The 13,020-nt window shown below is 43.6% G+C and overlaps 1 protein-coding gene across 1 annotated transcript in view; it reads right to left on the reverse strand.

The window, feature by feature from the left end:
* The window catches only part of slc23a1 (solute carrier family 23 member 1), a 9,972-nt gene extending 2,817 nt beyond the window's left edge, over nt 1-7,155 (reverse strand). The window contains 13 exon segments of the mRNA XM_034140488.1: nt 2,019-2,166; nt 2,450-2,606; nt 3,346-3,466; nt 4,444-4,484; nt 4,486-4,626; nt 5,265-5,332; nt 6,416-6,452; nt 6,454-6,480; nt 6,482-6,507; nt 6,734-6,785; nt 6,787-6,894; nt 6,981-7,013; nt 7,016-7,155. Coding sequence (XP_033996379.1) covers nt 2,019-2,166; nt 2,450-2,606; nt 3,346-3,466; nt 4,444-4,484; nt 4,486-4,626; nt 5,265-5,332; nt 6,416-6,452; nt 6,454-6,480; nt 6,482-6,507; nt 6,734-6,785; nt 6,787-6,894; nt 6,981-7,013; nt 7,016-7,093 — 1,037 coding nt within the window. The 5' untranslated portion in view covers nt 7,094-7,155.
* Between the last annotated feature and the right edge of the window lie 5,865 nt (nt 7,156-13,020).

Below are 13,020 nucleotides of genomic sequence, written 5' to 3' on the forward strand. Positions count from 1 at the left end.
CCAACGGCATTTGATGACATCCCATAATACGCTTAGATGCGTTGATGGCTGCATCGTTACCAAACCTGTGAAGTTTTGGGCCGTTTGGAGCATTTTCACTGAAGTTATGAGAAAACCATGTTTCATGGCGAGCCTTGTGTTACCATGGCAACTGCATTTGAAGAAATCTCAAAAACTCTCACGTAGATGTCGTCATGGCTGGACTGTTAGCACACGTGAAGTTTGAGCACTTTTTGAACATTTTCATAGGAGTTATAGCGACATCGTGTTTTATGGCGAGGGATGCGTTTCCATGGAAACGACATATGGTGAGATCTCAGATTTGGCGTAGGGCTGTTGAGGCATGGACCGGTGATATACAAGTGAAGATTGGGGGACGATTGGACCGTGTCGATTGGACTTTACAGCGACATCGTGTTTCATGGCGAGTTGTCTGTCGCCATGGCACGGCATTTGATGACACCCCATAATACGCTTAGATGCGTTGATGGCTGCATCGTTACCAAACCTGTGAAGTTTTGGGCTGTTTGGAGTATTTTCACTGAAGTTATGATAAAACCATGTTTCAAGGCGAGCATTGTGTTGCCATGGCAAACGGCATTTGTAGAAATCTCAAAACTGTCCCGTAGATGTCTTCACGGCTGGACTGTTAGCACACACAAGTTTGAGCACTTTTTGAACATTTTCATAGGAGTTATACATTACATTAGGAGGTTACATTACTCTCTCTCTTCTCTTGATCGCCCTCTCTCTTCTCTTGATCGCCCTCTTGATCTTCGGCATATGATGATGACACCCCATAATTGACGTAGAGCTGTTGAGGGCAGGACCATTAACCTTTATCTGAAGTCTGCTGCTCTGAGCATGTCAGTTGGAGTGATGACATCATCGTGTTCCATGACACAGGTGTTTATATTTGAGCTAACGAGCTCTGTAGAGATCATAGGTTTCCATTGTTCTGAATGAGAGATAAATCTCTTACATGTGAACGTTTTGTCGAAGAACCGTAACAGATATCTGTGAAATTTCAAAACGTGAAGCATGTCAAGGAAGTTGAGTATCTGAAGTGTAATTTTTGTGTACTTTCGGGTGAATAATGTGGCCTTTTTGGCAGTTTAACTAAAGGTGTGCGGCTGCTGCTGTGAGGAAATATCAGCCTGAAATTACAATAGGCTTTAATGGAGACATGTTGAACGTTTTTGTCACTTCATGCCCTCAAGAGGCATTTTGTTTAATTATTTTGTTTAATTATTTGTCATTTTTCAAGCTACGAGATGTTTTCCTACGTTTGTCATGACAAATTATGTCTCAGGAATGTAGGGTTTGGGAATTATGGCAGTTTTAAAAAAAAATATGAAGGCAAATTTCAAGATTTCCTACACTCTAGCTGTGACAATCATGCACTCTGCCTTAGAGCTGCGCAATGTTAAAGTTAAAATGTTAAAAATGTGATGAATATGGGATGTATCTCTGGAATTATGAAAGTTATGAATGATAAAAGTAATAGCCTGCGATTCCCGACCGAGCTGAACGTTTTGATGTTTGAACAGAGTTTCTGCGATGTTGAATGTGGGAGGAGAAGAGGGCCAAAATAAGTCAGTGGAATAATAAACTTTTTGTCCGTAGCATAACATATAGTTGGAATGCTGTATCAGCATTCCCACTAAATAAAAGAAAGAAAAAAGATCCCTCTGGAAAACTAAAGGTCAAACACCTGGTGGGGGCGGAGCCTGCATCACTTCCTGTTTACCTGCTGTCTCACCTGTTGATGGCGTGCACTGGAGGGGGCGGAGCCTGCATCACTTCCTGTCTACCTGCTGTCTCACCTGTTGATGGCGTGCACTGGAGGGGGCGGAGCCTGCATCACTTCCTGTCTACCTGCTGTCTCACCTGTTGATGGCGTGCACTGGAGGGGGCGGAGCCTGCATCACTTCCTGTATACCTGCTGTCTCACCTGTTGATGGAGTGCACTGGAGGGGGCGGAGCCTGCATCACTTCCTGTCTACCTGCTGTCTCACCTGTTGATGGCGTGCACTGGAGGGGGCGTGGCTCCAGACAGGCGGGCGCAGGCGTAATAATCCCCGATGGACTCCACGATTCCTGCCATGGTGGCACTGAGCATGCCCAGCACCCCGGCAACCGTTACCACTGGCAACCCCCACTGACCTATCAGACACACAGGACACAGGTGAGCTGCTGTGATTGAATGATTTCAGGTGAGCATCTCTGGTTGATATTGTTGGGCTTTCTGGGATAAGTGACTCTGATTGGTTGATATGGAGGGCTGTGATTGGCTTACAGGGATAAGGGGCTCTGATTGGTTGGTGTGGAGGGCTGTGATTGGCTTACAGGGATAAGGGGCTCTGATTGGTTGGTGTGGAGAGCTGTGATTGGCTTACAGGGATAAGGGGCTCTGATTGGTTGGTGTGGAGGGCTGTGATTGGCTTACAGGGATAAGGGACTCTGAACCACGGCGAGGACGCCATGATTTCCCCCCGTGCGTCTGTGCGAGCCTTGTGTCCGTAGCGTTCAGGGTCGCTAGGCAACATTTCGGTGAGAGTCAGGATGTAACAGACGAGCCAAACGATCATGATGGCGAGGATGATCTGAAGAGACACACCTGCATTACTACAGTATACACACACCTGCATTACTACAGTATACACACACCTGCATTACTACAGTGCACACACACACACCTGCGTTACTACAGTATACACACACCTGCATTACTACAGTATACACACACACCTGCATTACTACAGTATACACACACCTGCATTACTACAGTAATACACACACACACACACCTGCATTACTACAGTATACACACACACACCTGCATTACTACAGTATACACACACACACACACACCTGCATTACTACAGTATACACAGACACCTGCATTACTACAGTATACACACACACCTGCATTACTACAGTATACACACACACACACACCTGCATTACTACAGTATACACACACACACACACACACCTGCATTACTACAGTATAGACACACACACACACCTGCATTACTACAGTATACACACACACCTGCATTACTACAGTATAGACACACACACCTGCATTACTACACACACACACACACACACCTGCATTACTACAGTATACACACACACCTGCATTACTACAGTATACACACACACACACCTGCATTACTACAGTATACACACACCTTCATTACTACAGTATACACACACACACACACACACACACACACACACACCACACACACACACACACACACACACACACACACACACACACACACACACACACCTGTGTGACTGGGCTGTGTGTCTATCATAATAATCACTCACAGGGAACATCCTGAACACCTGGACTCTGGTGGAGCTCAGACCCGTCTTCCTGCTCCAAACAGGAACAGGAAGTGATGTCGTCCTCAGGTACTGACAAAACAGCACGATCAGCAGAATACACCTGCAGACAGACAGGTGGTTAGAGACACAGACAGGTGGTTGGATAGACAGACAGGTGGTTGGATAGACACACAGGTGGTAAGAGAGACAGACAGGTGGTTAGAGACACAGACAGGTGGTTAGAGACACAGACAGCTGGTTAGATAAATAGACAGGTGGTTAGAGAAACAGACAGGTGGTTAGAGAAACAGACAGGTGCTTAGAGAGACAGACAGGTGGTTAGATAGACAGACAGGTAGTTAGAGACACAGGTGCTTAGAGAGACAGACAGGTGGTTAGAGACAAAGACAGGTGGTTAGAGAGACAGACAGGTGGTTAGAGAGACAGACAGGTGGTTAGAGAGACCGGTATATAAACTGTCTCACAGCGCTGACGGACAGGTATATAAAGTGTCTCACAGCGCGGACAGACAGACAGGTATATAAAGTGTCTCACAGCGCGGACAGACAGACAGGTATATAAACTGTCTCACAGCGCGGACAGACAGACAGGTATATAAACTGTCTCACAGCGCTGACAGACAGGTATATAAACTGTCTCACAGCGCGGACAGACAGACAGGTATATAAACTGTCTCACAGCGCGGACAGACAGGTATATAAACTGTCTCACAGCGCGGACAGACAGACAGGTATATAAAGTGTCTCACAGCGCGGACCAGACAGACAGGTATATAAAACTGTCTCACAGCGCAGACAGACAGGTATATAAACTGTCTCACAGCGCTGACAGACAGACAGGTATATAACTGTTTTCACAGTGCTGACAGACAGACAGGTATATAAACTGTCTCACAGCGCGGACAGACAGGTATATCAACTGTCTCACAGCGCTGATAGACAGACAGGTATATTAACTATCTCACAGCGCTGACAGACAGACAGGTATATAAACTGTCTCACAGCGCTGACAGAACAGACAGGTATATAAACTGTCTCACAGCGCGGACAGAACAGACAGGTATATTAACTGTCTCACAGCGCGGACAGCCCCCAGTGAGACCTCGGCTTCTCTCCAGCCCAGATTGAAGACAGACAGGCCGATCAGTGAGACAGTTGGAGTGATGGTCAGTGGGCCGATGTAGTCCAGCAGCAAACCTGGCAACCCAAACAGCCCAATCAGAATCTCCGTACAGCTGGACACTATGATGGCCCCCTGGATCTGAGAGACAGACAGGCAGACAGACAGACAGAGAGAGAGACAAGCAGACAGACAGGCAGACAGACAGACAGACAGACAGAGAGACAGGCAGACAGACAGACAGACAGACAGACAGACAGAGAGAGAGACACAAGCAGACAGACAGGCAGACAGACAGACAGACAGACAGAGAGACAGGCAGACAGACAGACAGACAGACAGACGGACAGGCAGACAGACAGGCAGACAGACAGACAGGCAGACAGACAGACAGACAGACAGACAGACAGACAGACAGACAGACAGACAGACAGACAGACAGACAGACAGACGGACAGGCAGGCAGACAGACAGGCAGACAGACAGACAGATAGACAGACAGAGAGGCAGACAGACAGACAGACAGGCAGATAGACAGACAGACAGGCAGACAGACAGACAGACAGGCAGACAGACAGACAGACAGACAGGCAGACAGAGAGACAGACAGCCAGAGAGACAGGCAGACAGACAGGTAGTAGTTAATAACCCTAGTAATACTGTGATGAACATGCACATTAATATGAATCATTAATATAAATGTTAGGGTTATTAACAGTAAAATGTATGGTAGTTATAGTAATAGTTATATTAATAGTTATAGTAATAGTAATAGTTACCTCTCTGATGCGGGGTTGCCAGATGTGAGCCGTGTTCAGAGGGAGACTCCAGTTCCCATAAATCTCCTCTGCAGGTCAAACATCAATCAGTTTTAACATGAATTCAGATTTACATTTACATTCGAGCGTCAACAAAGTTATTAATGACAGATAATAATGATTTTAACTATTATAGTTATTATTAAAGGTCCTCCTATCATGCAAAAAGTCACTTTTTGATGTCTTCTCTACATCACCATGTGTCCCCCGGTGTGTCAGGCGACTCACAAAGTGATGTTCCTTTTCTACATCACCATGTGTCCCCGGTGTGTCAGGAGACTCTCAAAGTGAGGTCTTCTCTACATCACCATGTGGCCCCGGTGTGTCTTTTATACATCACTGTGTGTCCCCGGTGTGTCAGGGACTCACAAAGTGATGTCTTCTCTACATCACCATGTGTTCCCCGGTGTGTCAGAGACTCACAAAGTGATGTCTTTTCTTACATCACCATGTGTCCCCGGTGTGTCAGGAGACTCTCAAAGTGATGTCTTTTCTACATCACTATGTGTCCCCGGTGTGTCCCCGGTGGTGTCCCCGGTGTGTCCGGGTGTGGTCCCCCGTGGGTCCCTGGTGTGGTCAGGAGACTCACAAAGTATCAGGAAATAACCCCTCTCTCTTTTCCTCCGTACCCCACATCTCTAAAAAATGGGGGAACAACGGAGCTGATCCAGATTTGCTGCGTCATAACCGCATTACTAAAATGTGGGCGGGCTTTAACAACCCACGGGCCAATCAGAAACATTGCTGTCAGAACAATGAGACGTGTTCTGGAAGTAATATGGTCTGTGTTCATATTAGCATGCTAACACTCAGAGCTAACCTGTACTGGAGAGAGTATGTGTGAAGAAGCAGGAAATAAAAAGGAATAATAAGCTCCGCCCCCTCGTTTTTTTGTATTTTTTCAAAAAAATACTTTTTAAAGCTTTATACCCAGAATCATCTCTTTAGTAACAGCTGGAGGGGATGAGGATATAATGATCTGTTTGGGATTTTGAGCAAAACACTTCAGAGACATGTTTTTTTATATATTTGTATATATCTGAGACCTGTGCTATCTGCCTAAAAATAATATAATAGGTGACCTTTAACATATAATAAATATCCCCACTCACCCTCACTGGGACACTTCCAGCGCTCCAGACCCAGGATGGGCCTGAGCTGGAATCAGGTAGGCAAAACGCACTGGCCGGGAAGAGAGGGAGGCTACCACAACACGCACGCACCGCACGCGCACGCACAACACACACACACCACACACACAAACACACCACACACACACACAACACACACACACACACACAAGCACAACACACACACACACACACACACACACACACACACACACACACACAACATTTCATTCCTCTACAGACTTTGCTCTCTGACCCAACAGGAAGTGGTGTTTACCCAAACAGGAAGTGTTGTTACCTGTACCCCCACGTGTGTCTGGATCAGGGTCGTGATCCCCACCGTGGTGAAGATGTGTTCCCAACCTAGCTGGCTTGACGGTGTTCTGGTCCCGCCCCACACACATGGCCCTCGGCCAATAGGAAGGGGACGGCCACGTGCCGCTGAAGCACGTCAGATAGTGCTGCGGACAGAAGTCATACCCTCACCTTGATTGGACCAACACACGGCTCACTGGCCTCCTCATTGGATGTATAATCCCATTGTTACCTGTAATCCCAGCAGAATACAACAGGTACCAGGGTGGGGACGTCCTCGATGGTGTAGATCATGTCTGACCCCGCCCCCTGTGACCCTATTGGCTGATTGTCAATGATTGTCATCTTCCATTGGGCCTGTTAACAATTGTTGGCTTTGTGGCTCCGCCCCTCTGCCCGGCAAACAGGACTCTGATTGGACAAACAGACGGATACACCTGTTAGCATGTTGGATGTGTATTAGCATGCTGGATGTGTGTTAGCATGTTGGAGGTGTGTTAGCATGTTGGATGTGTATTAGCATGTGTGTTAGCATGTTGGATGTGTATTAGCATGTGTGTTAGCATGTTGGATGTGTATTAGCATGTTGGATGTGTGTTAGCATGTTGGATGTGTATTAGCATGTGTGTTAGCATGTTGGATGTGTGTTAGGATGTTGGATGTGTATTAGCATGTGTGTTAGGATGTTGGATGTGTATTAGCATGTGTGTTAGCATGTTGGATGTGTATTGGCATGTATGTTAGCATGTTGGATGTGTATTGGCATGTTGGATGTGTATTAGCATGTGTGTTAGCATGTTGGATGTGTGTTAGCATGTTGGATGTGTATTAGCATGTGTGTTAGCATGTTGGATGTGTGTTAGCATGTTGGATGTGTATTAGCATGTGTGTTAGCATGTTGGATGTGTGTTAGCATGTTGGATGTGTATTACAGGGTTGCCAACTCTCCACGCATCTGGGCGTGACACACGCGTTCACACTGCCCCAAACTATTCCTCAAGCCAAAAACAAGATGGAGACCGTCAACAGTTTTGGGTTGGTTATTATTACAAAACACCGTTGAGTTGACAGCTGCTCAAGCTGTCAACTGTTAGATATGTTTGTGTAGAATGTATAGCACATTCATAGATTTCCCCTTGACTTTTATGCTAGGTTTGAAGGGCGCAAAAGTTTTCTTTCAGTCCCCTAAATAGCTTAATATATCCTATGTATATATAGGCTAGAGGTCCCGCTCTGGACACGATAGCAGTCATTTAGTGCCTATAGGTGTAATTAAAAACCCATGATATCAAAATATCACTCCAGCCAGGTACCCAAAGTTGGCAATGCTGGAGTATTACATGTAGCATGTGTTTTAGCATGTTGGATGTTTGTTAGCATGTTGGGATGTGTATTAGCATGTGTTTTAGCATGTTGAATGTGTATTAGCATGTGTTTTAGCATGTTGGATGTGTGTTAGGGTTAGGTTGTGGAGGAGCGTAGGGCTCCGGAGGAGCCCTGCGTGGTGTACTGGCTCTCGGTAAATAGGCGTTTAAAAAAACATTTAAAAAACTCCATAAACATAGCCCTACTAAGACCTTATAAAAACCCTTTTAAAAGCGTTATAAAAGCTCTGTGAGGACAAGACATTTTTTAAAAAGACTGGTTAAAAAGTTCAGGACGGAGCTGGACCACGGAACGGCGGCAGAGTATGTTAAAAAGCTGATCTCCCCAACCCTCTGGAGGGGTGTGTGTGTGTGTGTGTGGTGTGTGTGTGGTGTGTGTGTGTGTGTTGTGTGTGTGTGTGTGTATGTGTGTGGTGTGTGTTGTGTGTGTGTGTGTGTGTGTGTGTGTGTGTGTGTGTGTGTGTGTGTGTGGTGTGTGTGTGTGTGTGTGTGTGTGTGTGGTGTGTGCTGTGTGTGTGTGTGTGTGTGTGTGTGTGTGTGTGTGTGTGTGTGTGTGTCTAAGGGCTACACCTCCTATGACACCCCTTAGCTCTCCGCTACATTCCCCTTTCTCCCTACCCTGTCTCACATTACCCTGTCTCACATCACACCCTGTCCACACACTAACCCTGTCTCACACTAACCCCCCCATTACCCGTCTCCACTAACCTGTCTCACATTACCCTGTCTCACAGACACCTGTCTCACATTACCCTGTCTCACACTAACCTGTCTCACATTACCCTGTCTCACAGACACCTGTCTCACATTACCCTGTCTCACACTAACCTGTCTCACATTACCCTGTCTCACGGACACCTGTCTCACATTACCCTGTCTCACACTAACCTGTCTCACATTACCCTGTCTCACACTACCCTGTCTCACAGACACCTGTCTCACATTACCCTGTCTCACATTACCCTGTCTCACACTTACCTGTCTCACATTACCCTGTCTCACAGACACCTGTCTCACATTACCCTGTCTCACAGACACCTGTCTCACATTACCCTGTCTCACACTAACCTGTCTCACATTACCCTGTCGCACACTAAACCTGTCTCACACTAACCTGTCTCACATTACCTTACCACCTGTCTCAAACTAACCTGTCTCACAGACACCTGTCTCACATTACCCTGTCTCACACTAACCTGTCTCGGTTGCAACCCGGTATCACGGCAAAAAACCTGTAGTTCCTGATTGAATTATGTAACCCCAGTGTATGAATCAGTGATCACTACATTATACACCATAACGGTGCACAGCTGATATAAAAAGGACTTGTCGTTTTTAAAGATATTACTGATTTTCTTGAATATAAGAATGTAAATTACTGAGTTGAGAGAAATAGTCAGGGGATTTGGGTGATGGGGAGACACATCTATGGATTCAGAATTCCAATAGCTTACTGTTAAATATGACGGATATACCTTTCTGTCTGTGATGTTTTACAAATCAGATATTATAAGTAAAACAGTGAAATAATATAGAGCAATATCCTGTACAATTATTGAAAAACATGAATAAAACTACACATCTTCAGATGTTATACAGACACAAGTGTCCTACACTAATAATACAAAGTTATTATGGCTGTGTGTACCTTGTGGTGCACCGCCTAGTGGTTAAAGCACGTTATTGAATTAGTTGTGTATATGATATGTCAATGAACCTTAGAAAATCTTGAAAGGGATATGCAAAATAGCCATTATATACAGTTTTAATGAACTATTAGTAGAGAATAACGAGTAATGAATATACTTTATAGGGATCTGCAGATAATGTTTAGTCGTCTCAAGCAGCAACTATCAAATATCTCTCCTGATTGTTGGCACTTGACAATCACCTTTCCCTGAATTTTACTCAGGTGTAACTAAAGCCTGATGTAAGGGTTGTTTATATTTCACACATCATTAATCAGAATCTGCAAAGTAACTAAAATAAATGTAGTGGAGTAAAAAATACCAGGTTAACCTCTGAATTGTAGTGGAGTAGAATTGCTGTTTTGTTTAGTAATGGCTATTGAATATGGAATAAAGGTTTTGACAAAGACCTGGTGTAACAATAATCAAAAAGGACATTAAAAGAGCTCCAGATGTCAATGATCTAAACAAAACAGCACACCTGAAATGTATATTTAAATACTTTATTAAGGGCAGTGAATTAGTTTTTTCTGTATGTTTTTCAAATCAGTGTTATACAGTAAGTGTCATAGACAGTGTTACATTGCTATTATTATCCTTAAAAATATATAGAAAACAAAACCACTTATGATCTTTTTTGGGTGGTTTACTAATGACAGTTAATTCTGTTTCTGCTATTGATGGTTTAATTTTTGTGAAAAATATAAAATAATCAAATTCAATAACGTGCTTTAACCACTAGATGTGCCTTCTATCAGCTGTGCACCGTTATGGTGTAAATACAGCCTATCTACCAATTGGATCAAATATAAAAGTCAGCCGAATTAGTATTGATACTGCAAGGAGACGTATTGTATGAAAAGAAATGTAAGATGTTGTTTAATTGCTGATATATTTATGATCCACGTCATGTTTTCAGTTTTGGCGGCAGTGCTTCCGGTTTGTCCAGAAGTCTTCTCATCAGGCTCTATAAATACAGAACTAACGGCAGATATGTCATATTTAATGGCAGCCGAACCGTGTATTACAATGGCCGTTATGTAATAACCTCCAAAGAGAAAAAGCAAGCAAACTCGGAATAAAGTATTATTGTATTTTTAATTTTTTTTTCGGATTTCACATCAACAGTAAGTCCGGTTAACTAAAATGTCCGTGGGGAACAATACCCCCAACCCATAGATCCGTGGGTGAATAATGTCAATCATCACATTACACACATCCCTTCACATTTACATTTTAATTTACATTAAAGTATTTCGTGAGGCCTTCTAAAATGTTTTAAATATAATTAGGGTTGTAGTTGAAGAGTTTGTAAATTGCGTTGCCTGGCAACGCAATCACACAACGTCACGTCCGTTAATTCCACATCCACACCAGTCTATAGAGTGGCGAAGTCCCTCCCCTTCCGGTTGAGCCCCATGGGACCTTATTTCGGAAAAGTTATGCATTGAAGTCAATGGAGAGAGAAAGATTATCTTTCGATCCCGTTTGAATTGTGCCACGAATTACACATATGATGTTTGTCAATTTAAAAGATAATTTTGCAAGTCAAAAATATTAAAATGTGTCGTAAAACTGTGAAGTAACACATTTGTTTGTGTGAAAGGCTCAATGAACTACATCTCTGGTCAACCACACACCGTACCAAGATGGCCGTCACTACTGTCTTGTCAACAAACGATTGACTATCACCACAATGAAACACGTCCTGAAGAATGTCATGCAAAGCCTGCCTTCCTTGATTCTCTCTGAACTGCCTGGTCGTTTTAATGTTTAATGTCAACCATTTGTGCAGATAGCATGAAGTAGAAAAGATCGCCGATGCTAACGTTAGCGTTAGCATTTCTCCCCCGGAATTAAATGGTGTATTATAGAATGATCACACCGGTGACAGTACTATTCAAAGGGTTCACGAAATATGACTACTACTCTTACTGTTTACATTTTGGGTTACTTAATGTTACTTCATGTTAAGGCTAATAAAAATGAAAAGGCTGTAATGCTAACTAACGTGCTAGCTACTAGCTAGGTAGCTAACTTGATCAAGCCACTCCTGGTCGTTTCATCAGACGGGAAGCAAAAGAACGAGCAAGACCCATTGCTGGTATAATAACAACCTGGTACTAAGCACACAGGCATCTTGTTAAAGTTATCTTATCTTAGCCAGCGCAATATAGATAGATTATATCTATATGGCGCTGATCTTAGGTATCTGAATGGTGGAGGTAAAACAATTGTGACATCACTTACGCGACTCTGGGATTTGTAGTCTTTCTAGTTACGTATTTTTCATAGTCTTATATTCAAACAGTTTTACGACAAACTGTGACTTTTTTGACATGGAAATGATTTTTTAAGATTGACAACATCATATGTGTAATTCATGGCACAATTCAAACGGGATCGAAAGATAAGTTTTCTCTCCCCATTGACTTCAATGCATAACTTTTCCGGAATAAGGTCCCATACCCCGGAAGTAAGTGGGAGGGACTTCGCCACTCTATAGAGTGGCGAAGTCCTCCCCTTCCGGTGGACCTCCATGGGACCTTATTTCGGAAAAATTATGTATTGAAGTCAATGGAGAGAGAAAGATTATCTTTCGATCCCGTTTGAATTGTGCCAACGAATTACACATATGATGTTTGTCAATTTAAAAGATAATTTTGCAAGTCAAAAAAAAAAAAAATGTGTCGTAAAACTGTTGAAGTAAACACATTTGTTTGTGTGAAACGCTCAATGAACTACATCTCTGGTCAACAACACACATCACCAAGATGGCCGTCACTACTGTCTTGTCAACAAAAACGATTGACTATCCTCACTATCAGCACAATGAAAACACGTCCTGAAGAATGTCATGCAAAGCTGCCTGCCTGCCTTCCTTTGATCTCTCTGAACTGCCTGGTCGTTTTAATGTTTAATGTCAACCATTTGTGCAGATAGCATGAAGTAGAGAAGATCGCCGATTGCTAACGTTAGCGTTAGCATTTCTCCCCCGGGCTTAAAGGGTGTATTATAGAATGATCACACCGGTGACAGTACTATTCAAAGGGTTCACGAAATATGACTACTACTCTTACTGTTTAAACATTTTGGGTTACTTCATGTTACTTCATGTTAAGGCTAATAAAAATGACAAGGCTGTAATGCTAACTAACGTGCTAGCTACTAGCTAGGCTAGCTAACTTGATCAAGCCAC

The sequence above is a fragment of the Trematomus bernacchii genome, unplaced genomic scaffold, assembly GCF_902827165.1.
Source record: "Trematomus bernacchii unplaced genomic scaffold, fTreBer1.1, whole genome shotgun sequence".
Lineage (NCBI taxonomy): Eukaryota > Metazoa > Chordata > Actinopteri > Perciformes > Nototheniidae > Trematomus > Trematomus bernacchii.